The sequence below is a fragment of the Heterodontus francisci genome, chromosome 16, assembly GCF_036365525.1.
Source record: "Heterodontus francisci isolate sHetFra1 chromosome 16, sHetFra1.hap1, whole genome shotgun sequence".
Taxonomy (NCBI): Eukaryota; Metazoa; Chordata; class Chondrichthyes; order Heterodontiformes; family Heterodontidae; genus Heterodontus; species Heterodontus francisci.
In genome coordinates, this window is record NC_090386.1 from 67,660,817 (window position 1) to 67,687,012 (window position 26,196).

The following is a 26,196-nucleotide window of genomic DNA, read 5'->3' on the forward strand; positions in this document are numbered from 1 at the left end:
AGAAGAAGGTGTAGTCTTGCTCTGCTAGAGAGCCACTCGCGGGGAGGCGAGTCTCCTGAAGTGCTGCAATGTCCACATTGAGTCTACTGAGCTCGTTGTTAATGATGGCGGTCTTCCGAGAATCGTTGATTTGTGTAAGGTCTTCCGACAGGCCAGGACACATAGTTCTGACGTTCCAGCTTGCAAAGCGAAGGGCTGGTACCTTCTTTCCTTTTTTCATGTTGTTTGGTGCGGTGTATCAGTCCACCTTTCGGGCAATGACCCTGAGCTCCAAGCACCCATTGAAGCAGGCAGACTGTGGCGGGACAGAACCTTATTGACCGGGGGCTGCCCGGTTTGAGGCGGGCGGTAGCTGTCCAGTGAGGTGCAATGACCTCTCCCACCGACAAAGGCAACCCGTGGCGCCCAGTTTCTACGCCAATTTATCTGGACTTATAACCCGTAACTGCTGCCTTCCGTGTTGTTTCAGTCGCTGTGAGGCAACTATGGAGTGACCTCTCCATGGCGCATGCCTGGGCAAATTTATGGAGGTTGAGAGTTGCCCAGTCGTCAAAACCCCCCTCTCGGCCTTTCTGGTGGGGTCCAAAGGAGTGCAGGACACGACGTTTGGCACCAGTATGGCTGCAGGAACTGCCGGAAACATGCCAAAGGTGACACATGACCGCCTACGGGGTTCCGCTCCGGATTTTCTGTCCCTAAAATAGCAAATTGCGAATTGTCAAATGAAATTGCTGAGCATTTATATATTGCCAACATTAATTTCATAAAGTCATTTACAGCACAGAAGGAGGCCATTCAGCCCATCAAGTCCATGCCAGCTCTCCATGGAGCTGTCCCGTCAGTCTCACTACCCCACTCGATCTCCGTAGCTCTGCAAGTCTATTTCTCTCATTAGGCCATCCAACTTCCTCTTGAAGTCATTAATTGTTTCCGCTTCCACTACCCTTGTGGGCAGCAAGTTCCAGGTCATTACCACCCGCTGCATAAAAAAATGCTTCCTCGTATTCCCCTGCATCTCATGCCCAAAACATTCAATCTGTGTCTGCTAGTCCTTGTTCTTTGGGCCTCCTTATCTCGAGAGACAATGGATACGCGCCTGGAGGTGGTCAGTGGTTTGTGAAGCAGCGCCTGGAGTGGCTATAAAGGCCAATTCTGGAGTGACAGGCTCTTCCACAGGTGCTGCAGAGAAATTTGTTTGTCGGGGCTGTTGCACAGTTGGCTCTCCCCTTGTGCCTCTGTCTTTTTTTCCTGCCAACTACTAAGTCTCTTCGACTCGCCACAATTTAGCCCTGTCTTTATGGCTGCCCGCCAGCTCTGGCGAATGCTGGCAACTGACTCCCACGACTTGTGATCAATGTCACACGATTTCATGTCGCGTTTGCAGACGTCTTTATAGCGGAGACATGGACAGCCGGTGGGTCTGATACCAGTGGCGAGCTCGCTGTACAATGTGTCTTTGGGGATCCTGCCATCTTCCATGCAGCTCACATGGCCAAGCCATCTCAAGCGCCGCTGACTCAGTAGTGTGTATAAGCTGGGGATGTTGGCCGCTTCAAGGACTTCTGTGTTGGAGATATAGTCCTGCCACCTGATGCCAAGTATTCTCCGAAGGCAGCGAAGATGGAATGAATTGAGACGTCGCTCTTGGCTGGCATATGTTGTCCAGGCCTCGCTGCCGTAGAGCAAGGTACTGAGGACACAGGCCTGATACACTCGGACTTTTGTGTTCCTTGTACTATTAGTTAATGGGAAGTTTTTCCTTGTCTAACTTATCTAAGTCTATCATATATGTACATCCTCCAATCTCCTTTGTTCTAAAGAGACCAACCCCAGCTTTTCCAGCCTAACCTTGCAACTAAAATCCTCCATCCCTGGAACCATTCTGGCAACTCTCCTCTGCATCCTCTCAAGGACCCTCACATCCTTCCTGAAGTGTGGTGAGCAAAACTGGACGCAATACTCCAGTTGGGGCCTAACCAGAGCTTTATAAAGGTTCAACATAACTTCCTTGCATTTGTACTTGATGCCTCTATTTATGAAACCCAATGTCCAATATGCTTCAGTAACCACTCTCTCAATATGTCCTGCCACCTTCAAAGATCTATGCACATGCACTCCCAGGTAAGTCTGTTCCTGCACACTCTTTAGAACTGTGCCATTAAATATATGTTGCCTCACCATATTCCTTCTGCCAAAATGATTCACCTCATACTTATCTGTATTAAATTCCTTCTGCCAGCTGCCTTCCCGTTCTGCTAGCCGAACTATGTCCTGTTGCAGGCGGTTCATATCATCCTCACTGTTTGCCACACCTCCAAGTTTGGTGTCATCGGCAAATTTTGAGATTTTACTCTGTATTCCAAGATCCAAGTCATTTATATATAGCAAAAAAAGCAGTGGCCCCAGCACTGACCCTTGGAGAACACCACTGTCTGCCATCCTCCAGACTGAAAAGCAACCATTTACTACGTCTCAGGTCAGTGACCCTTTTTCAGAACAAGGGTCAATTCTGAAGAAGGGTCACTGGCCTGAAACGTTAACTCTGCTTCTCTCTCCACAGATGCTGCCAGACCTGCTGAGTTTTTCCAGCACTTTCTGTTTTTATTTCAGATTTCCAGCATCCACGGTATTTTGGTTTTATTTTACATTTACGACATCTCGCTGTTTCTAAGCTAATTTTAGGAGTCTTGTATGTGTGATAAAGCTGTACACATGAAAATTGTGCAGATACTCAGCCCCTGCCCTAAACCAGCTGTACCTTGCATTTTCTTATGATCAAAAACAAGTTTAACTTCTTGTTGACACAAACTATGTTCTATTGTTCAGTTGTGCAGTCACCGAAACTGAATTTCAGCAGTGTCACACTCCATTTTAAGGCAATAGTTTTGCGCAACTTTTGGTTTTGCACTGATGTGAGGCAAAATTTAGTAACCTTACCCCCGGGAACTCATAAAGCATGAATAAGATTTTAAACAAAATCCTTGCATTGATTTGGGCTGTTGGTCTCTTTTGTGTTGCGTGTCAGATTGCTGCAACAGGTTTTAAGAATTCATTGGATTTCTAGAATTATTTCTGCTTGGTTCAGTGCCTCATCCACTGCTGGCATTGCTACATTAACAAATATGTATACATTTATACAGTAGTGTCTAACTGAGGATTAAAATATGAATAGAGGTCTACTCTATTGGATGTGAAAGTGGAAGAAGATAGCAGGGCTCAGCAATAAGTTTATTAAAGATCCCAATTGTGCTCCCCCAATGGTTAAGTTGCTAAAGGCAGTGTGTGTCTGACCACAAAGGGCCCAGGTCGGATTCCTACAAAAGCAAAATACTCAGGATGCTGGAAATCTGAAACAAAAACAGAAAGTGCTGGAAATACTCAGCAGGTCTGGCAGCATCAGTGGAATGAGAAACAGAGTTAACGAATCAGCACTGTGCCCATCTTGTATCGAGAGCGATTATTTCGAGTCATCAGTGATCGCCAGAACAACGGCCAACCAGCGATGAGTGAGACATAACCCTGGACCCGGGCGAGCTGTCAATCAAAGTGGTCTCAGGAGGGCTGAGAGCTGCTGTCGAGCTGATAAACTGATACCGTGGGAAAGCCGCCTGCGTTTCTAACTGCACTTTAGCCGACACGTCCATCGGAGCAGAAGGGCTTTCGACAAGAAGGCGAGCTGTTAAACTATGAAGAGATCTTTGGAATTCAGCTCCTCCGACAGCGAACTGGATGTTGAAGAAGCAAATGGGTAAATCGTGAATTAATTCATTCCCCGAATTGTAATTAAGGTTGCTTATAGTTCATGAGATAACCTCCTAGTTAGTGGCGGATCTTGATTAAAATGATTGCGTTATTTAACAATCACTGAAGGGAAATACCAATGTCAATCTTACTTTAAATAGGAATATGAAGGACTCGAAGTCTGTGTTGCCATCCTCTTTCTCCCAGAACCAGGCAAGAAAGAAAAGACGAGGAGTACGTTTACATTTTTTGCTGCAAAACATTTTCTTTCGCGCTCTGGTCGCACAAGCGGGAATATAAGTTTTTGTAAAATTGTCTAAAGTTGGCCCTTCGTTTAATTACAGGTCGTTGAGAAACGTCGTAGGGATCGGATTAACAACAGTCTGTTGGAACTTCGCCGTCTGGTTCCCAGTGCCTGCGAGAAACAAGTAGGACTTAACTGTACTGTACAGGTCTAAACAGGATACACTGATAGCTTTAACATTCGGTGCCCATTTTGTTACTGGTTGTTGGAAAATAAAATAATCTGAGGAAACGCTAAAGGGAAAAGAAACAATTGCACAGGGTAATGTGGGTACATTGGTTGTCTGGTCTAATAGCCACGATATGTTCACTCACTTTGCAGGGATCAACAAAACTGGAAAAAGCTGAAATACTGCAGATGACAGTTGATCATTTAAAAATCCTACATACAAGTAGCGAAAAAGGTGAGCATAACGTTGAGTCTTTTTGAGCAAGGAAGTTAGTTCCTTAAAGGTGAATACAGGATCCAACCCCAGTTATCATAGTATCCAAAAATATGTTTATACTGCAACTTTAATATCATGGTGGAGAGTTTCGTAAAATGGTGCGATGACAAAATTCTTAAATTGAACAAAAACAAGATGAAAGAACTAGTTATAGATTTTAGGAAAAAGCCAGTTAATGATGTTGTTCCTGTGAAGATTCATGATGTGGATATTGAAATTGTCACCAGCTACATGTATCTAGGTATCAAAGTAGATGATAAGTCGAATTTTGGGGGGGGGGGGGGGGGGTGCAGAGATGTGGTGGCTAAGGGACATACACAATTACCTCAGAAAGTTAAAATCGAGTAGATCCCACAATCATGAAACTCTTCTATATGGCTGTAGTTGAGAGTGCTATCCTTTTTGGATGTCTCTGCTAATACTGTCTTAGGAATGGAGATTCCTTAAGGGTGCAGATATTGATGAACCAGGCAGGAAGGGTATTTGATGAGCAGATCTGTTTTGACAAAATCTGCTGTCAAAGAATTTTGACGAAAGTAAAGAGTGTTATGAGCAGTGAGAATCGCCCCTTGTCTCAGTATTACTGGTTTTATGCATTCAGGGAAAAGTCTACAATTCCTTAGATGTAGGACAAATAGGTTCTTGAACTCGTCTGTGCCTTTCTCTAGAAGAACTTTTAACAGGAGCTTGATGAATGGATGAGGATATGCACTCATGATGGGACTCATTGATTATTTTAATGTACTGGAATTAGTTTTTAACATATATATTTTAATCAAGTTAGACTTTTTCTGATAGAGTAATGTTTTTTTATTATTCATATGTAATATATTAATGAATGAGCAATATACCCAAAATGCATTTCTGTATGGACAGTAAATTGAAATTGAAGTTTAATTTGCATAATGGTTAAGATTGTAATATGGAAGTTATTTTGTAATGCTTTGCTCCAGAAATGAGTGAAGTCTTTATGGCAGCAAGTGCAGTTAGTGGACCGAGGACTGCAAACATGGAGCCCTAATTTTGCAACTTGCAGTGAAGCTTCATGCCAGAAACTTGGCCCAAATGTTGCGGTTATAATGACAGTGAAACTATCATCTTTACCAGCACAGACACAACGGACCAAATGGCCTCCTTCTGTGCTGTAACCATTCTATGACTTACTCATCTGAAACTGACAGCAACTTCTGGAGTCTGCACATGCACAGTTAAATGCAGAAATCAGAAGTTGTCATTGCTTCTATGGTTTCCCATAGGATGTGCTGTTACAGTGTTACCCCCAGACTGCAATCAATTAGAAATCACTGAACTGACAAGAACTTGCTCTTTTCTGCTATTAATCTCACTGTGGCACCTTGTTGAATGAGGTGTAACTGGGTTTTTAACAGGGACTAAGTTCGTAATTACTGCTGAACATCTTCACTGGCCCTAGAAAACTAATAATTTATATTTGTGGATTGTCAAATTTCTCCATAATGCTAAAATTCACATTTGTAAAGTAATTTTTTAAAATTGTGTTTGATATTTCAGCATTTCCCTTAATCCCGTGTGCATCTCTCAATCATTTATTTGGCTGTCTGTGAAATTTTAATTAAACATGAAAAAGTCAGTACATTTTATTTCCTGGTTTGCTGTCTATGAGAATATTTCAATGTGATTGGCTGCTCACCCCGCTTAATGACATCCCTGTTGCTGGATGCCTGGCGATCCCCTTGATTTGGTGCCAGATTCAGACTGAAAAGGCAAGTCCACGCCAGAGTGCTGGAATTTTTTTGGACAGCTCTTTTGAGGTCATTGGCGAGCGGCGTTGTTTTGCCGCTGACCCCAGAATCTGAGCCCTTGTCTTGCAAAATGACAATCTGGAGGTATGGCCCAATCAGACTTCAGGGCCCACTGGTTTGAAATATCCAGGGGAAGGCAAATCCCACACTGCTTGGGTTTCACACTGTATGAAGCAGAACTCCTGTGTGGTGTTAAACCTGGAACAACCTGGGCACTTTTTAAATTTCCCTAGAGCTGAATGCAAGTTTCAGAGAGTGTGAGTATTCCTTTCCACAGTTTTTAAACCCTTAGTCCCTTGAGAGAACGCCGAAGTTAGACCCAAAAATGTACCCAATGTTGCACTCATTTTGCCAATGCCAAATTATATACAAGTATGTTCCCAATCTCCTTAGAATATGCCGAAACTTAAAATGGGCATAAATCAGCATAAACAATTAGGGCCCAAGAAAAGACTGAACCCACATCAATATATTGTTACTTTGAGTCTTGAAATGGAATTTTTGACTCATTTAACCATCTTTCATGCACTTCAGGCACAGTATGTTTACGAATTTTCAGCTTTTCAATTTTTAATATGGCTTGTACTTCCACCATAAAAATGCATTTAAAAAACAGAAAATATAGAGATCTGTGACGCTAAAAACATTTTAAGTATTCAAAAAGTTGTTTCTTGTTGCACTTGAAAATTTGGTCATAGTGTTGAGAGCCCCCCCCCCCATCCCCGGCCCTCGAAAACAAGCGCAATTGGAGGATAGTCACATTTGACAGTCGGGAGCTTTACCAGTTTTGCGGGTGTTGATTCATTCGGGCACAGGATTTGATGGATGGACAGCAAAGATCAACGAGACTTGCCGTATTGTAGTTACGTGCGTAATTCACTTACCACCCAAAATTCCGCAATCTGTTAAGCATGTGAGAGTCTAACAACCTCCCCTTGACATTCAACTGCATTACCATCGCTGAATCCCCTGCCATCAACATCCTGTGGGTTACTGTTGACCAGAAACTTAACTGGACCAGCCATATAAATACTGTGGCTAAACAGCAGGTCAGAGATTGCGAATTCTGTGGTGAGTAACTCACCTCCTGACTCCCCAAAGCCTGTCTACAAGGCACAAGTCAGGAGTGTGATGGAATACTCTCCACTTGCCTTGATGAGTATAGCTCCAACAACACTCAAGAATCTCGACACCATCCAGGACAGAACAGCCCGCTTGTTCAGCACCCCATCCACTACCTTAAACATTCATTCCCTCCATCACGGGCACACAGTGGCAACAGTGTGTACCATTTACAAGATGTGCTGCAGCAACTCATCAAGGCTGCTTCAACAGCACCTTCTGAATCTGTGACCTCTAGAAGGCCAAGGGCAGGAGATGCTTGGGAACAGCATCACCTGCAAATTCCCATCCAAGTCGCGTACCATCCTGACTTGGAACTATATTGTCATTCATTCACTGTTGCTGGGTCAAAATTCTGGAACTCCCTACCTAACAGCACTGTGGGTGTACTTGCATCACATGGACTGCAGCAGTTCAAGAAGGTGGCTCCTTGTTCTCCAACACCTTCTCAAGGGCAATTAGGGATGGGCAAGAAAAGCTGTCTTTGCAGCAATTCCTACATCCTATGATCAAATAAAAAAAAAAATGAGTAATTTGTTTGCACCCAGATTACAGGCAGTAACTATGCATCTGTGCACAAATGTAGAGGGAATTCCAGGCCTGGGAGGGAGTTCTGTGTATACCTCTAAGAAGAAGAAATGTACTTGGAAATAGGCTGTACAAGTAAAGTACTGCCATGTTGGAATCGATATTGTAGCTACGATCTTAGGTCAGTAGTTTGAGACTGGTAGCTGCAGTACTAATGCAAAGTAAGAGCCAAAATCCATTAAAGAACACAGTCATAACCATTTGATTATCATTTCTGTGGTTACAAGTTGGCAGTTAAATGAGCAGTTTGCATGTAATTCCCATTAATATAATGTACAAGCAAGAAACATAATAAAACTACTTGTAAGTATATCTATCTTGGACCATAACATTTTATTTTCTTAATCATTTACAAGTGTATTAACACCGCCAAGTTAGCATACTGCTGCTATGCCCATTTGTTCGAGTGGCCAGCTAATTCAGTGGAGATGATTATGATCTTCAGATAGTGAATTTTTAAAAAATTGCTCAATTTATCTGGTGTGAATGACTAACCATTAACTACTGGTGTTTTTATATATACTGTATTGATTATAATTGAAGCTTATTGTTGTAAATAATTTATTTATTGCAGACATGAATGAGACTGCTTTCCAGGCCATTTAAACTATAGTTTACTATTGAACCCTAAAAGGTGCCATTAGTATTTATTTTATGCTAATTTGGGAACTACATTTCTGTTAAAAAGAATGAAATGTTAAAATAGACATTAATGCCACATGCTCAATCCCTGTTTTTTTTGTTCCTGGGATGTGGGCATTGCTGGCTAGGCCAGCATTTATTGCCCATCACTAATTGCCTTTGAGAAGGTGGTGGTGATCTGCCTTCTTGAACTGCTGCAGTCCATGTCGGGTAGGTACACTTACAGTGCTGTTAGGAAGGGAGTTCCAGGATTTTGACCCAGCGACCGTGAAGGAACGGCGATATAGTTTCAAGTCAGGTTGGAGTGTGGCTTGGAGGGGGACTTGCAGGTGGTGATGTTCCCATGCATCTGCTGCCCTTGTCCTTCTAGGTGGTAGAAGTTGCAGGTTTGGAAGGTGCTGTCCTAGGAGCCATGGTGCGTAGCTGCTGTGCATCTTGCAGATGGTACACCCTGCTGCCATTGTGCGTCGGTGGTGGAGGGAGTGAATGTTGTGGATGGGGTGCCAATCAAGTGGGCTGCTTTGTCCTGGAATAGTGTTGAGCTTCTTGTGTGTTGTTGGAGCTACACCCATCCAGGCAAGTGGAAAGTATTCCATCACTCTCCTGACTTGTGCCTTGTAGATGGTGGACAGGCTTTGGGGAGTCAGGAGTTGAGTTACTCGCTGCAGGATTCCTAGCCTCTCTCCTGCTCATGTAGCCACGGTATTTACATGGCTACTCATGTTCAGTTTCTGGTCAATGGTAACCCCCAGATTGTTGATAGTGGGCGGATTCAACGATCGTAATGCCATTGATTGCCAAGGGAGATGGTTAGATTCTCCCTTGTTGGAGATGGTCATTGCCTGGCACTCGTGGCGCGAATGGTACTAGGTCAATGCAGAATTTGCTGGATAGTTGTTAAAAATGACTGCAGTACCCCTGAACTACAGAGCAGAAGAATCCTGATTATTATCCAGTGACCTGTTGTAGAAAATGCATGTTTGCAGTCACAACTCACTTAAGGAGATATTTATCATATGTTGTTTTTGATTCTGGCATATCCTTTACATTACTACCTAAAATATAAGCTTTATCTTTAGGTTTATCTGGACTGGCTTAAGTTGATTTAGGTTTTGCATTGGTCTAAACATTGACTTGGTGTGATAACAGTAGTACTTCAAAGCTTGCAGTTTGTATTAAGCAGCCAAAGATGCCAGTGTAATGAAGTGACTTTAACGTGCTGCCATTGTATTGTGTGCATTGTAGCATCATGATATGGATGCGATGTTTAACTGAGATCCCATCTGCCTGTTCTGTTGGTTCTGGTAGACATTAAAGATTCCACAGCACTATTCGAAGAAGAACAGAAAATTTTCCCAGGCTGCTGGCCAACATTCCTTCCTTAACCAATTTCACCAAAAAACAGATTAACTGGCCATTCATCTCATTGTTGTTTGTGGGAGGTTGCTTGTTCAAAATAGTCATTGTAGCTTCAAATCTAATTTGTCTGTGAAGAGCTTTGAGATATTTTGGCATGGTAAGGTTTATTTCAATGCAAATTTTATTAACATAGCAGAACTTGGGCACAGGATGGAGTGGAATCTCTTGTGGCTCATGTAAACAAATTGTATGTACAGTTGAAGTACTAAGAAATTAGTTTTTCTTCTATAAACTCATTATAAGCATGCCTTTCAGCTTGTTGCACATTTTACAGCACATGACCAGAATGCAGCATCCCATTGTATCTATGGAAAGGGTACACCAAACATTTGCTAGAATGATACCCAGAATGAGAGGGTATAATTATGAAAAAGGACTTTATGGGATCTAATAGATCTTTGCAGAATTATGCAAAATAAATAGGGAAAGATTATTTCCATTGCTTGGCAAATCTGTAACAAGATGTCTTAGATTTAGGATTATCATTAGAAAATGAAAAGTAAAGTTAGAAGAAATGGTTTCACATAGCGTGGCACTAGAACATGGAATGCTTTACCAGAAGTGGTAATTGAGGATGAAACTATAATGTAATTTAAGAGGGAATCCGATAAGTATTTAAAAAGGAAAAGAAGAAAAGAATATGGGAGAAGGGCAGGGAGATGGGGTTAGATTAGATAGCTCCAGTTGAAGAGTTAATACTGATAGAGACATAATGGAGTGAATAGCCTCCTTGTGAGCTGTGATTTCTATGGGACGCACATGCTGTTCATGATGAGCTGTAGCCAAATTCATTGTCGAGTTTAACAAGCAGGAAATAAAGCTTTCATATTTTTGCTGGAGCTTCCTGTCAAGGAGTGAGAGCAAAAACAAAAAAAATGAATGCGTATAGAAACGTAGAACATAGAAACAGAAAGATGGGAGCAGGAGCAGGCCATTCGGCCCTTCAAGCCTGCTCCGCCATTCAATTTGATCATGGCCAATCCTCCAAACTCAGTAACCTGTTCCCGCTTTCTTTAGAAATTTATTTATTTAGAAATGTATCTGTTTTTATGTGTGTGGAGTTTTTTATATATATATATTATAGTATACATACATCGCTATTGGTTCTGAAATGGACAAATATCTGTATTATCACTAATCAGCTTTCGTATTGGTCAGAAAACTACCAATCAGATTCCAATGACTGAACAATTATATGGGATATAGTTGTCATGGCAGTTTCCCCATTCTCTGTGCTTGCCTCCACCCTTGACTGCTTCTCAATAGCCTTTTCTTCATTCTGTCTCAGCCTTGCTAATATCGTTCCTGCTCAGTATGTGGTTAATCCTCCCTGAGTTCCAGTACTGTGCCCCTCCCTCTCCCAGCTTCTGTGCAGATTTTTCTTCTCCCTACTCCAGGCTTTATGTTCTCTCCCCACTACCTCTGACCTCTAGTTCCACTGAATTCTTTCTCCTCCTCCTGTTCAGCTTTGAATCTTGGTGTCCTCTCCCTAATAGCCTTAGGCTGTGCTCATTTCTCACTTCAGCATTGGACTCTAATCCTTCTCTGCTTCATTTTTATGGTTTGGTCTCTATCTCTTGTTCATAATGTACATGAAAACCACGCAGGCCGTGAATATGACTCATTGATTTCCAAGGTAGTTTATAGTAGGGCAGTTTTCTGACTTTATAGTTTGATCATTAGCAAAATATAATGGAAATTTGGGTGTGGCTCCTTTCTGAGAAGTCACAAAATTACCTCAGATATGCGTTTCCCTTGTTGAGGTACAGTTCCACAGATGCCAGTCGCCCAACGGTACTTCACTTGCTGTTTATGTGTGAATGTTGACAGTGAGCATCCGCAGCTATTTAGTCGCCACTGAACATTATGGCCAAGCATTCAATCGTTATCCACAGAAACCCACTGCCAGCTGGGGTGATTGTATGGCTGATTTCACCACTTTGCAATTTGACGCACTGAGGATAATTATAGTGCAGCTACTCATTAGACACCTGGGATTGATCTGCATTGTTCTTTACATAAATCTGTGGATCCAGTGGTAGAGTGCAGTATAGTAATTTATGTATTGCTGAAACCAAGGCATTTTGTCAAAGCTTTTCGTCTTGCACTCATCAGGACAAATTGCAAGAATACCAATGTAATACCAACACATTTATACTGAATGAGAAGAGAGCGCTAATTGGTTGGCAAATGGACTCTGATTGGTAGAGGCATTGCCATGGAGAATGTACCAATTTATGGTTACTGACAGTTAACTGCAAAGCTTTGTTTGAAATTTAAATCAGGCAGCTTGGCTCTGATTGGTCAAGGCATTGCCCTGAGGAATGAACCAGCGAATGGCTGCCCCTTGCCTCTACCAATTAGCACTCTGTTCTCATACAGTATAAATTTGTTGCGTCACTTACATTGGTATTCTTGCGAATTGTCCTGATGAGTGTAAGACGAAAAGCTTCAACAAAATGTCTCTGTTTTCAGCAATACTCAAGTTCTGTACTACCAAATGACTTATAGCAATTTGTCATTGACAGTTGTAGTTTTAAAGCATCCTGCCTTTTAGTTCATTTCAAAGTTAGAATATTGCCACACTGTATTTTGTTTTATTGCAGCAATATATTTTGCACAGTTTCTAATTTTACTGTTTTGAATTAATAGGTTATTTTGAGATTCCAGCATTTGCCACAGATTACCAGATCCTGGGATTTCAGGAATGCTTATCTGAAGTTGCCAGATATCTCAGTATGACTGAGGGACTAGACCATTCTGATCCTTTGAAGGCTCGCCTTGTGTCACATTTAAATACATGTGCATCACAGAGAGAAGTTGTAACTGTCGACACCAGCCATCAGCTTTTGAGTGCAGGATATCCTCACCAGCCTGCACTGACTTCTCTATCTCATTTCAGTGCTGACGCTGTCGCAAGCAGCTTTCCTCCTACAGAACAGAGTCATCACAAGGAGTCAATGCTCAGCAGTATCCATCTCGAACAGTTAAAGAAAATGTCCCCCATAGGTTGTGTGGTTCCCATGCTGACAAATGCTGCACATCTACCGTCATCAATGTTTCCAGTTTCTTCTCTGTCAGCCATACAGTTCCCATTTTCCATTGATCCTCTTCCTCTACTGCCAGCTGTTGCAGCCCAACCTCCAATACAAGCTGTAAAAAGTGGAAAACACCTCTGGGCTACAGAAGTAGGGGCTTTTTAATTTGAATGTGTGTTTTCTGTTTTAGAAGGTCAAGTGATAAGACTTTCCAAATATCCCAGTAAAGTTTGGATTATGCACACAATTCTATGTATACTTCATGATATGGTAACTGCAACTCTGCTCCAGGCAAGCCTCATTATTATAAGCTAATAGTGCAGAAGAAAGGAGTTCTTATGTGATCATCTCATCAATCTGTGGCTTACTTTATTGCCTTATAATAGTGCCTTAGCTGACAGCAGGGAAACGTTTATTATAATGAAAATTTGCAATAATGAGATTCAATTCTATGTAATTTATTACTACAAACAACTGGAAAAGGCTTACTTTTCTTATTGCATGAAGCGATGACTCATAAACTATTAGAGTTTGATAGAAGATACAATTAAGAGTGTTCAATAGCTCTGTGCAATTTAATACTAACCACTACAAAGCAGCAAGTTCCCAGGTTTGGTTCCTGTTCTGTGCTGAGTTACAGTAGGCCTTGTGTTCCCTGGACTAAGAAAGGGAAAAGCCAGCAGTTTTCAAACTCAGAAGAATAACCATGGGGGTGAGGTACCAGAGGGTTGCCAGTTCCCATGAAACTACCTTGTGAGATACTGCCTTCAAAGAAAAAGGTAGAAAATATGAAAAATTACACAAACTAATTGCTTGGACTGGTGTAATGATACATTATTGTGTTGCGGGAGCTGAATATATCATACAACTGGCATTATACCAACAGGGGTTTCGCTACCCTGATTGCAAACTATGCAATGTTTCGTTGAGGAGTCTTTTGACCATTATTCAGGTTTTGGAACAAGGGTACCCTCTAGTGTTCTACTTTCTTCCTGCAAGTTTGTCACTAGACCTACCCCTATTTTGAAATTTAAACTCAACCTTGTAACAGAAATTATTTTCAGCGAGTTTGCTATGAAAATGTCATTCCTTCTTGGGCAAGGCTAACCTTCAGTGTACATAATAATTAATGTTAAGCCCAGTGTGTCCATTGATTAAAGTTATTTATCACTGTATCTAATGATGAATGTTAACCCTCAGTGTTTTTAACAACTAAGGTTAAGGTACTCAATACTTGGTATGTGTATGGATAAATAACTACTGAATAGTTCTATCCATGATATCACAGGAAAAATTAAAAAATAAAATTTTCTTGTGAAACCACAGAATGAAATTGCATTAGATTTCATAGCACAACTGCTATTGTGCAGTACCTAAATAGTGTCTCCAATTTTTATATCTCATGCACAGCTATGAGGTACATGGGCGATATCTTCAATACCAGTTTTTAAAATTCTTAAAAGTGGCTTACAAACAACACCTGACTACAAATAATTGTTTAAAAAATTCCATCAATCCCCTTTACACTAATCAAGGTGAGAAGCATTCGTGCTAAGAGAATGGGACCCAAGCCCAATTCAGGCACCCAGACTCAGGATCAGGTTCTCCCAGGTATAGCATAGCCAGATGTAAAGTATAGCTTCCACCAGACAACATGTCTGAGTCTCAACCTCAGAAAAGCACCTCTCTTGCACCAGTGCAACCTTTGTCTTCCATTTCCCACACCAGCCATCTTGTGGCCTCTCTGAATGAGACCCATGTTCATGAGGAACTGAAATAAAAGCAAAAATACTGGCAGCACCAGCGGAGAGAGAAACAGAGTTAATGGGCTTCATTTTACACATTCACTGCAGTAATCAGCAGCGGACAGTCCGCCTTCGCGGACCACACGTCACGAAGCTGCTGTGACATTAAACGCAGCAGCTCAGTTAAATGGCCGGGGCGGACCAGCACCCCCCCCCTCCCACCCCCGATGACATGGAGAGGGTGGGCAGTCCGTCCCTGGCAATGGAGTCAGCAGCCTTTACGTAGGTGCTGACGCAATTTTTAAAGGGCTTCGAGCCCTTCCATTTAATTTAAATATTTCAAGAAAAATGACTTTTAAAAAATGAAATAAATTAATCCTGACCCTCTCCCACCCCCCTCAATGTCCATAAAATTAATTACCTGCCCTCTCCCCGACCCAAATCATTTACCTTGTGTTCCCGACCTTCCCCCTTCCTAAAATGTGGTGCCTGGAATTGGACACAACACTCCAGTCGAGGCCGAACCAGTATTTTATACAGTTTATCATAACTTCCTCATTTTTGTATTCTATGCCCCTAATTATAAAACCCAGGATCCCGTATGCTTTATTAACTGCTTTCTCAACCTGCCCTGACACATTCAATGATTTGTGCACATATAACCCCAGGTCCCACTGCTCCTGCACCCCTTTTAGAATTGTACCCTTTATTTTATATTACCTGTCCTTGTTCTTCTTATCAAAATGAATCACTTCACACTTGTTCGCAGTAAATTCCATCTGCTATTTGTCTCCCCATTCCATCAGCCTGTCTATGTTCTCTTGAAGTTTATCACTGTCCTCACAGTTCACCTTGCAAATTTTGAAATTGTGCCCTGTAAACCCAAGTCTCTGTCATTAATATATATCAAGAAAAGCATGGGTCCTCACACCAACCTCTGCGGAACCCGCCATATACCTTCCTCCAGTCCAAAAAAAACCATTCACAACTACATTCTGTTTCCTGTCACTCAGGCTATTTCATATCCATGCTGCTACTGTCCCTGTTATTGCATGATCTCTAACTTTGTAGAAAACTGATGACTTCAGAGACTGGATTCCCTCACAAGCCCACTAGGTGCCATTTGAGCCTTAGCATTGTGGTGTTCATAGCCTAGGCAACTCAATCCTATTTGTGCTGACATTTCTTATTTTGTTGCAGGGGAACCTTGTTTGAATTTTGTGAATCTGGAGGTTTGAAAAGGCCTTGTTTGTGGATAAATCCTAAATGAATACATCAAGATAAGTCAGTATCAGTAATTTGAGATATATACTACAGTAATCACCTACACTGCCCACACCTCAGTCTAAGGACATCAGTTCAAAATGTATGATGTAAGGCAAGATGTTTAAAAATAACCTGCTAATCAATGGATCCTACTTCTATTCATATTACGTATATGAGTAACAGTTCTATACTCTGACAAACAAAAATATTCATGTTGTAGGGCAAACTTTATAAATGCCTGTTACTGGTATATTCCTGGAAGTGGCCTACGTTATCATGTGGTTATTTTTGACCACTTGTCTTTAAACGCTTATAAAGCATTTCCTTCTAAGGAAAAATTCTCTTGATAGAATTCTACATATTCTGTGCCTTATTAAATTTGATTAATATTCTTTAGTGATTGTAATATTTTGATTTTTCAGTTTGACAGTAGACCTTTAAGAGCATGGTAACACATATAATCCCTTCTTAAACATGTTTAGGAACGTAAACTTTATGGCCCAGAATTGTGGTAGTAATAATGGTGAGGCTGTCAGCACTCACCATTATTACTGTGTAAAAGTAACGGTGAACTCTGGCATCTGCACATAAGATCATAAGAAATAAGATCATCAGGAACAGGAGCAGGAATAGGCCATTCAGCCCCTCGAGCCTGCTCTGCCTTTCAATAACATTATAGCTGATCTGATTGTGGCCTTAAATCCACTTTCCTGCCTGTTCCCCATAACCCATGACTCCCTTGTAGACCAGTGTGCAGTTATCATGCTTGGCCCCCACCTGCCAAGAATGAGGCATATTAATTTTGTCATGAACATTGATTTTAAACTATTGCTGAAGCAAGGAAATGACTTGTTGAACAGATCAGCCGTGGCTGGAAAAAACATTTGCATACTAACAGACAGTGCTTGTGTAGACAAAGGGCCATTCCCTGACACCGTCAACACAATGAATGTTGATCACCGGACAGTGAGGGGGTGGGGAAGCACATTCCAAGGCCTGCTGGGGTGATGCAATCCACAGGGGTCAGGACTGGTGGGACCAGCTGGTCACATGGCTATCTGGCTGTTCCAGGGTTTTTGAACTAGCCACAGAGAGTTTGAGAAAGACTGTTTGCTCCTGGACTGAGAAGAACTCTCCTGTCTGCTCCCATCTCTTTCTCACAAGCCTCTGAATCCACTGAAGACAAATGAACCCCAAGAGAGAAAAGTCTCCTACAGCGAACAAGGTTTAAATAGAATACTGGGCCCAAACGAAAAGCAAGATCTACCTACAATCAAGGACTCTACAGTGAGCTCAAAGAACCGTAACAAAAATGCTTCAGATATTGCCTCAAACTTTTTCACTTTATTTTTCTTCTGCTCTTTTCTGAGACTATTTGCCTGTGTGTATCGCGTATGCATGCTAGTGTGGGCACGTTGTGTACCTGTAGGCATCAACTGATTTAGAGCTTAAGTTCAAGTTTAATAAATTTCAACTTTTCTTATTTAAACCTAAGAAAACCTGTTTGTGCTGGTTTCTTTGCCCTGCAATCGGAAATCAGTGAACAAGGATTCACCAAAGGGGAGCTAAAAACACAGTGTGTTTAATATTAAACCCTGTTACAGTAAGACCAGGTGAAGGCTGAGAGGGACCCCGAGAGACCTTTCTCATCTGGTCGTAACAGCGGTTAAATGTGGAAATCTGGAAATTGCTGTCACTGATACCCTGCTCCTCTGGAGGAGGCACTGTTGCAGTCTTTGCCAATGGAATCAGAATAAAAATCACTGGTTTGTTGTGAGTTTAAACTGTTTACTCACTATTCTCACTGTAAGGACCGATGAAAAAGTTAAGCCTTGTTCAATCAGGAGTAACTGAGTTTTTAATGGCATACTAATTCATAATTATGATGAACAACCACTCTGGCCCTGAAAAACTAATTTTACAAGTGTGGAGCTTCATTCCCTCAGAAGTACATTTAAAAATTGCAGATTTAATTTTTTTCATAACTTTTGTGTTCTGATATTTAAGTTTCTTCCTTAATCCCATGTATATGTCCCAATCTTTGTTTTGCGCACTATATAATGATTGAAATGTGATTTATATTCCCTGCTTTTTACTTCCTGCTTTGTCATCGGTGAGAATTCTTCAATCTGATTGGCTGATCAGCCTGCCTGCTGGACACCACAATCCCTGGTGGAAGATGCTGAATTCAAAGTGACGGGGGTTAAGTTTGCGCTCTGGACTCTGCAAAACTTTGTCAGCAGCTTTCTTCAAGGTTAACCGTAAACAAAGTTCCTTCACCACTGCCCATAAAATCTGGGCCATTGACTGATTTGACATAATTTGTTCAACTTACAGATATGTCACTCATCTGAAGTCATGCTGTGTGTAAAGTCTGGCTTGTTTTTTAGATGATGTGAAGATTAGATGCTGATAAATGGAATTTCATTTTAAAACACTCTGCCCCTTGCATTTACTGATCTACTTTCTGGATAAACATGTCACGTCATGAAGCATGGTTTGTTAGTCAGTACTGTATATGTAGTATAATTCAACTTATTCAGTCTTCTGTACAGATGTTAGAGAAATAACATCCCAATTGCCACTCTCAACATGATCTATGGCAGGACATAAACAGTGAATGACAGGGCCCTGGGGAGTGTTCTTGAGCAGAGAGACCTTAGGGTGCAAGTACATAGTTCCCTGAAAGTGGCAACACAGGAAGACAGGGTGGCGAAGAAGGCATATGGCATGCTTGCCTTCATCGGCTGAGGCATTGAGTACAAGAGTTGGGACGTCATGTTACAGTTGTACATAACGTTGGTTAGGCCGCATTTATAGTACTGTGTGCAGTTCTGGTCGCCGCACTACAGGAAAGATGTGATTAAGCTAGAGAGGGTGCAGAAAAGCTTCACAAGGATGTTGCCTGGTCTGGAGGGCTTGAGTTATAAAGAGAGATTGGATAGGCTGGGTCTGTTTTCCCTGGAGTGAAGGAGGCTGAGATAGGGTAGATAGCCAGAGTCTGTTTCCCATGGTAGGGGTGACTAAAACTAGAGGGCATAGATTTAAGGTGAGAGGGAGGAGGTTTAAAGGGGATCAAAGGGGTAAATTTTTCACACAAGAATAGTGGGTATTTGGAATGAGCTGCCAGAGGAGGTGGTGGAGGCAGGAACAGTAGTGACATTTAAGAGGCATCTGGACAGGTACTTGAATGAGCAAGGCATAGAGGAATATGGAATTAATGCAGGTGGGATTAGTATAGATAGGCATTATGGTCGGCATGGACGCGGTGGGCCAAAGGGCCTGTTTCTATGCTGTACGACTCTATGACTCTATAACAGATGGTGGTGGCAGGGAAAGCTGTGGAGTGTCTGTGTCGGAGGGCACAGATGTCTCCAAGCTCTATTCAGCTGGACACAAATGGTGTACCCGGGGGAAAGGATAATCGTTGAGCAGTTCCAGAGAATGTGCGATGTACTGACAGGCCATCCAAGCACACTGACAATGCTCAAAGAGGGAAGGGAGTAGTCCACTGGATGTCGCTGAGTATTGTGATGATCTCTTCTTGCATGAGTAGAATGGCCAACTCCAAGGAACATCAAACGCACAATGAAATGTGTTCATGCCCGTCTTGACTGCAGCTGTGTACACTTTGGATGCCAACATGTCTGCAATGTTCCCTCTAAGTTGTGCAGCTGTACAACAATCCAGAATGTACCATGCAGCAATGTACCCTCTAATGTTTTTTTGTAGTGCAAGGAGCAGGTTTGGGCTGTAGACATAACACAAAGAGCAGGAGATAGCAGGCTGGGGCCTCAGATGCTTAAAAGTGTGTCACAGCATCAGAAACACATAAAAGATAACACAAAGAAATAGTTCCTTTACATATACAGTGAATATCAGGATGTAATGAGTTTCTAATTGACATGATTGTCTCTCTATATAGCAAATAGATCTTGTGGCCTTAAATGAGAAGATTACATAAATTACACCTTAATAGTCGCAGTATTTTAGCATATATATTAATCTAATATTCATAGTAATTACACAATTGTCTGTCTCCCGATGAATTTCATCTAGCATTGAATAAATATTTCATGTTTATTTCCTGCCATTCCTTCCTCCATAAGATGTTTGCCTGTTAAATTAACAAGTTGAAGGGCATAAAATTACATAGCATCTACAGTGCAGAAACAGGCCATTCATCCCAACTAGTCCATGGTAGCGTGTATGTTCCACATGAACTTACTCGCAATTCGTGTAACCCTATCATTATATCAGAAATCAAATTGTAAACATGTGTCTGATAGGCAAATCAAATTATTTTGAGGAGACCATGCATGTAGCAGATATATCTTTGATCATTCATACTGAAAAAAATACTGCAATTAAATCCCAGGGCCCCAGTAATTCTAAATCCACACGATTCGAAGAATAGAGGTGTAATTTTGCAGGGTTGCAATGCTAGTGAACATGAAATGGGGAATTGGGGCAATAGTGTCATAACCCCTCAGACCTGCAGTTGCTTGTAGCAAGGCTTTGTCGGTGGCGACTTGTAAAATTATCACTTATTTGCTACTCTCAGCTACTATTGAGAGCATTGTAGACTTTTTTCAGAGATCCTGCCTTACTAGGCAGGAACATGAGTCACAGGATTAGCACTACAGTGTTCTTGTTTTACCTCTAACAAGTGTTACCATCAAGTGAGGCTCCTATAACAATTTCATGAGATCATCCTTTAGTTACAAATAGAAAATAGTGTGACAGTACCAGCAGTTCTGGTGTTACACCATGAGATGTCTCTGATCTACTGTGTATTGTGGTAACTAAATATGCCAGCAGATTTAGCAGCTGAAAAATCACAGTAGGAAAGAACTAACTGAAAGACCAAATATAGCTGAAAAAAATGATCAACTCTTTTGCCATATGCTTCACGGAAATTCTGCATTAATTCATTGCTTAATATCTTTGGAAATACACTCTAAATGAATAGAGTATTACCATCAATTCTTCTTTTATGAATCAAAACTTAAAAACTGATTATCTGTTGATAGTTCTTAAACAAAAGGAACTGATCCATCATTGGGAAAAGTAGTTAGGAAAAGTTACTCAATGGGAAAAGCTGAACTGGTTGGCATCCTCCATCCACGAAAGATGATTCACATGCAGCAAACAATCCACTTGGGTCTTCTCTTGGTGTACCTTTGCTGATGCCTGTGAAGGCCAATCCTTGAGAGGCAGCTTCTGCCACAAGTGTTGCACATGAAGCTGCCAAGTGATGCTGTGAGTTGTTGTTTTTGATGTTGGCGCCTGTTGCCAAGCTACTGTAGCAACTGACCATCGTGGTAGTGCACGCCAGTCCACAGGATGTGTCACCACATACCTCTTTCCCCAGCTAGTGACTCGCAGGTGTGATAGTTGATATTTAGGGCCTTCATGTCACGCTCGCAAGCATCCTTGAAGTGGACCTTTGGCACCCTACTTGTTGTCTGGCCCTGGCTACGTCACCATACAGAATGTCCTTGGATATGCGACCCTGTTCCATCCTGTGGACATGTCCGATCCACTGAAGTTGCCTCTGTTTGATTAGTGCCAACACACTTGGGAGCTCTGCCTTGGAGAGGACTGCCACATTTGTGATTTTGTCCTGTCAGAATATAACCATAATGCGCTACAGACAGCAAAGATGGAAAATGATTGAACTTCTTTTCCTGGTAGCTGTAAGTTGACCATGCATCACAGCCATACAGCAAGCTGCTGAGAACACAGGCCGTAAAACTATCAGCTTGGTCCTAAGGGTCAGCTTGGTGTTATCCCACGCGTGTTTCGCAAGTCGGCTAAAGATAGCAACTGCTTTCCCTATGCGTGTGTCGAGCTCCGCATCATGGGACAGATTGTGTTACCATGGACACAATGTAGCAGAATTTGCTAACCCCTACCAGTGGGGTGTTATTTAGTGTGATTGGGGCGGAGATGCAACACCTTGTCCCATGACCATGGTTTTCTTCACACTGACAGTCAAGGAAAACAAATTACAGGCATGGGAGAGACAGTCCATAAGTCTTTGTAGCTGAGTTTCCAGGTGAGTGACTAAAGTAGTATCGTCAGCGTAGAGGAGTTCTCTAATCAGGACATGGTGTATTTTTGTCTTCATTTTCAGACTTGATAGATTGTAGAGCTTGCCATCTGACCAAGTGTGCAAGTAGGCTCCTTCCATATCTGCAGGGAAGGCAGAGGTCAGGAGCATGGAGAAGAAGATGCCACATAGAGTGAGGGTTGGGACACAACCCTGTTTCACTCCATTTTTCGCTCCGAAACAGTCGGAGGTCGAGCCATCAAACTGTACAGTGCAGTGCATGTTGTCATGGAAGGAGCAGATGAGACTGAGAAGCTTCAGTGGACATCCAATTTTTCCCAAAATCTTGCAGCGCCCTGCTCTGCTGACAGTGTTGAATGCCTTAGTGAGATCTACAAACATATGGTAAAGGCTGTACTCTGTTCCTTACACTTGTCTTGTAGCTGTATGGAGAAGATCATATCAACAGTAGATCTGCCAGTGTGGAAACAGCACTATGCTTCCGGGTACACTTGGTCTGCAAGTAAATGGAGTCTTTTAAGTATGACCCTAGCAAAGGCCTTCCCCATGACGCTAAGGAGTGAGATGTCCCTGTAGTTGTTGCCGTTTCCTCTGTCGCCATTGTTTTTGTATAATGTGATGATTTCGACATCACACATCTCCCGTGGAACAGAGCCTACTTTCCAGCAGAGAAAGAAGAAGGTCATAAAGATGTGCCCAATAGATGGGACTTTCCATGCTTGAGCTGTTTGGCTGGGATTTTGTCCTTGTCGGGTACCCTTCTGTTCACGAGGTGGACTATGGCCTTCTCGAGCTCCAGTTAACTCATCCATGACAGGAAGTTGTGGGAGAATGTCAAGCGCAGACTGGGAGATGTCGACTCACAGGAGTACAGCTCAGAGTAGTGTTCAGCCCAGCGGGACATCTGTTTACTTCTGTCGGTGAGTACTTCACCATCTGCCGACTTCAGGGGAGCAACTTTGGTGATGGCAGAGCCAACCGCCCTCTTGATTCCTTTGTACATAGGTCGTAGATTTTCCTTGTCTCATGCAAAGCAGTCACCCAGGCATTCAGAGCCCCTGTCAGCATTCCGAAGGGATCGTTCCCTCCATGACACCCTGGTCCACTCCTCCATTACCCCCACCACCTCGTCCCCTTCGCATGGCACCTTCCCCTGCAATCGCAGGAGGTGTAACACCTGCCCATTTACCTCCTCTCTCCTCACTATCCCAGGCCCCAAACACTCCTTTCAGGTGAAGCAGCGATTTACTTGTACTTCTTTCAATGTAGTATACTGTATTCGCTGCTCACAATGTGGTCTCCTCTACATTGGGGAGACCAAATGCAGACTGGGTGACCGCTTTGCGGAACACCTCCGCTCAGTCCGCAAGCAGGACCCCGAGCTTCTGGTCGCTTGCCATTTCAACACTCCCCCCTGCTCTCATGCTCACATCTCTCTCCTGGGATTGCTGCAGTGTTCCAGTGAACATCAACGCAAGCTCGAGGAACAGCATCTCATTTATCGATTAGGCACGCTACTGCCTGCCGGACTGAACATCGAGTTCAATAATTTCAGAGCATAACGGGCCCCCCATTTTACTTTTATTTTTAGTTATTTTTTCTTTTTCCCTTTAAAAAAATGTTTTGTGTGTTTATTTTATTTTATTTCATCTTAGTTTGTTCAGTTTGCTTACCCACTGTTTTTTTTCATGTTTGTACTTGCGGCTGTTCACTTATCAGTCCATTAACACCCTATCTGTACTAATGCTTTGTCTTTCAACACACCATTAACATATTGTTTGCCTTTGCTCCATGACCTTCTGGTCAGCTATTCTGTGGCCTTGTCCTATTTACACCTTCTCCTTTGTTATTTCTTGCCCCACCCCCGCTTTACTTGCTTATAACCTTTTACATTTCTAATATTTGCTAGTTCTGAAGAAGGGTCACTGACCTGAAACGTTAACTCTGCTTCTCTCTCTACCGATGCTGCCAGACCTGCTGAGTATTTCTAGCATTTCTTGTTTTTATTTCAGATTTCCAGCATCTGCAGTATTTTGCTTATACTTTCAGTGGTTTGACAACTCTTGCTCTTGAAATTTGTGTCTCATCTGTTGTTTTTTCTGAAGTTTCTCCCTCTCTGCATTCAGTTTCTGTTGCTCTGCCTTCAGCCTGCCGACATAGTCTGTTGCTTATCTCAAGATGACCACTTGTAAGGCCTTGTCATTCTTGGAAAGTTCAGGTACCTCATCTTGAAGAGTCAACAGACATTGCTTCAACTCATTCCTCCTCTGTCTCTTCAGGACATTGCATGTCCTTTGCCTCTCCTCATCCTCTGTGTCTGAAGGCCTGGGGCTCAAGGTTGAGGACTTGTTTGGGGAGGAGTACTTGGTCTCATGGAGGTACCTGTCCGTTCTGGCTCAGTGTGGTGCTGGCGGTTTGTTAGACAACAGACGTGAAGGCACGACATAGTTGTGCTTTTGCCGGATTTCCAGCCTGTTTGATGCTGGCCAGAGTCAGCGAGCAGGTTCCGGTCCTTGAAGATTTCCCCTTGACAATGCTCCCCACAGCCAGCCTTTGCTTCTCAATAGTGACAACGTCAATCTCTTCTTCTGAGTTGCTGGAGCGCAAGGAAACACATTAGCTACAGGAGCAGGTCAGAGGCTGGGAATTCTGTGGCAGGTAACTCACCTCCTGAGTCCAAAGCCTATTCACCATCTACAAGGCACAAGGCAGGAGTGTGATGGAATATTCTCCACTTGTTTGGATGGGTGCATGTCCAACAACACTCAAGAAGCTTAACACCATCCAGGACAAAGCAACCCGCTTGATTGGCACCCCATCTACAAATGTTCACACCCTCCACCACCGACGCACAGTGGCAGCAGTGTATACCATCTAAAAGATGCACTGCAGCTACACACCAAGGCTCATTAGACAGCACCTTCCAAACCCGTGACCTCTACCACCTAGAAGGGCAAGGGCAGCAGATGCATGGGAACACCACCACCTGCAAGTTCCCTTCCAAGCCACACTCCATCCTGATTTTAAACTATATCGCCGTTCCTTCACTGTCGCTGGGTCAAAATCCTGGAACTCCCGTCCTAACAGCACTGTGGGTGTACCTACCCCACACGCATTGCAGCTATTCAAGAAGGCAGCTCACCACCACCTTCTCAAGGGCATTTAGGGATGGGCAATAAATGCTGGCCAAGCCAGTGACGCCCACATCCTATGAATGAATAAAAAAGTAGTGGTTAAGGTCTGGAATGCGCTGCCTGAGAACATGGTGGAGGCAAGTTCAATCAAGGCAATCAAAAAGGAATTAGACAGTTATCTGAAAAGGAAGAATGTGCAGGATTAAAGGGAGAAGGTGGGAGAACGGCATTCGATGAGCTGCTGATTTGGAGAATTGATGCAGACACGAAGGGCCGAAGGGCCGCCTTCTGCACTGTAACATTTCTAACTTGTGCATATCATTGACTGTCATCAGATGTAAATTAATCATCATCAGCAAGGTTTGCAGAGCTCCCTGGTGGTCTAGTGGTTAGGATTCGGCGCTCTCACCGCCGCGGCCCGGGTTCGATTCCCGGTCAGGGAACATGTATTTTAAATTGATGTAATTTATAATTTTGCGCCTTGCCTCAAATTGTTAGGGAATCTCATAGTCCAGTTCAACAGGAAGAAATATCAAATCTCTTAGTCAATCAAATCTCTTAGTGCCTGCTTCATAGTTGCTTACCCCCCTGCTGTTTTTCCAGCATTACATTTTTGCTTTGAGATTGCCAGACGCTATAGTAATTCGCTGTTTCTCGCTGACACTAAAACATGCAGGGTCGAAATATAAATTAAAGAATTCGAAGGAAAAAAAAACACATGTTCCCTGACCGGGAATCGAACCCGGGCCGCGGCGGTGAGAGCGCCGAATCCTAACCACTAGACCACCAGGGAAAGCTGGTTAAAAAGCTTCCATTCGTTATTCTCGAAGCTGTATTGCGCGCGATGACAATGACATGAGCAAAAGATTTGTGTTTCCTGTGCCGCTGATTGGGT

At 42.7% G+C, this 26,196-nt stretch overlaps 1 protein-coding gene and 2 non-coding genes across 3 annotated transcripts; 2 read left to right on the plus strand and 1 right to left on the minus strand.

Annotated features, from left to right (window-relative positions):
• Positions 1-3,555: 3,555 nt before the first annotated feature.
• LOC137378479 (hairy/enhancer-of-split related with YRPW motif protein 1-like) lies at positions 3,556-14,253 on the plus strand. Its single transcript, XM_068048807.1, has 5 exons — positions 3,556-3,748; positions 3,903-3,975; positions 4,086-4,169; positions 4,367-4,448; positions 12,695-14,253. The coding sequence occupies exons 1-5, from the start codon at positions 3,687-3,689 to the stop codon at positions 13,243-13,245; spliced, it is 852 nt and encodes a 283-aa protein (XP_067904908.1). The 5' UTR covers positions 3,556-3,686; the 3' UTR covers positions 13,246-14,253.
• An 11,419-nt stretch (positions 14,254-25,672) lies between these two features.
• Positions 25,673-25,744, plus strand: trnae-cuc (transfer RNA glutamic acid (anticodon CUC)). Its single transcript has one exon. It is a non-coding gene; the product is annotated as a tRNA-Glu (tRNA).
• Positions 25,745-26,022: 278 nt separating this feature from the next.
• Positions 26,023-26,094, minus strand: trnae-cuc (transfer RNA glutamic acid (anticodon CUC)). Its single transcript has one exon. It is a non-coding gene; the product is annotated as a tRNA-Glu (tRNA).
• Positions 26,095-26,196: the final 102 nt, after the last annotated feature.

Coding starts and splice junctions, on each gene's coding strand:
- LOC137378479 (XM_068048807.1), top strand. CDS start 3,687: ATGAAGAGATCTTTGGAATTCAGCTCCTCCGACAGCGAACTGGATGTT. Junction 3,976..4,085: donor CAAGAAAGAAAAGACGAGGA/GTACGTTTACAT, acceptor GTTTAATTACAG/GTCGTTGAGAAACGTCGTAG. Junction 4,170..4,366: donor CCAGTGCCTGCGAGAAACAA/GTAGGACTTAAC, acceptor CTCACTTTGCAG/GGATCAACAAAACTGGAAAA.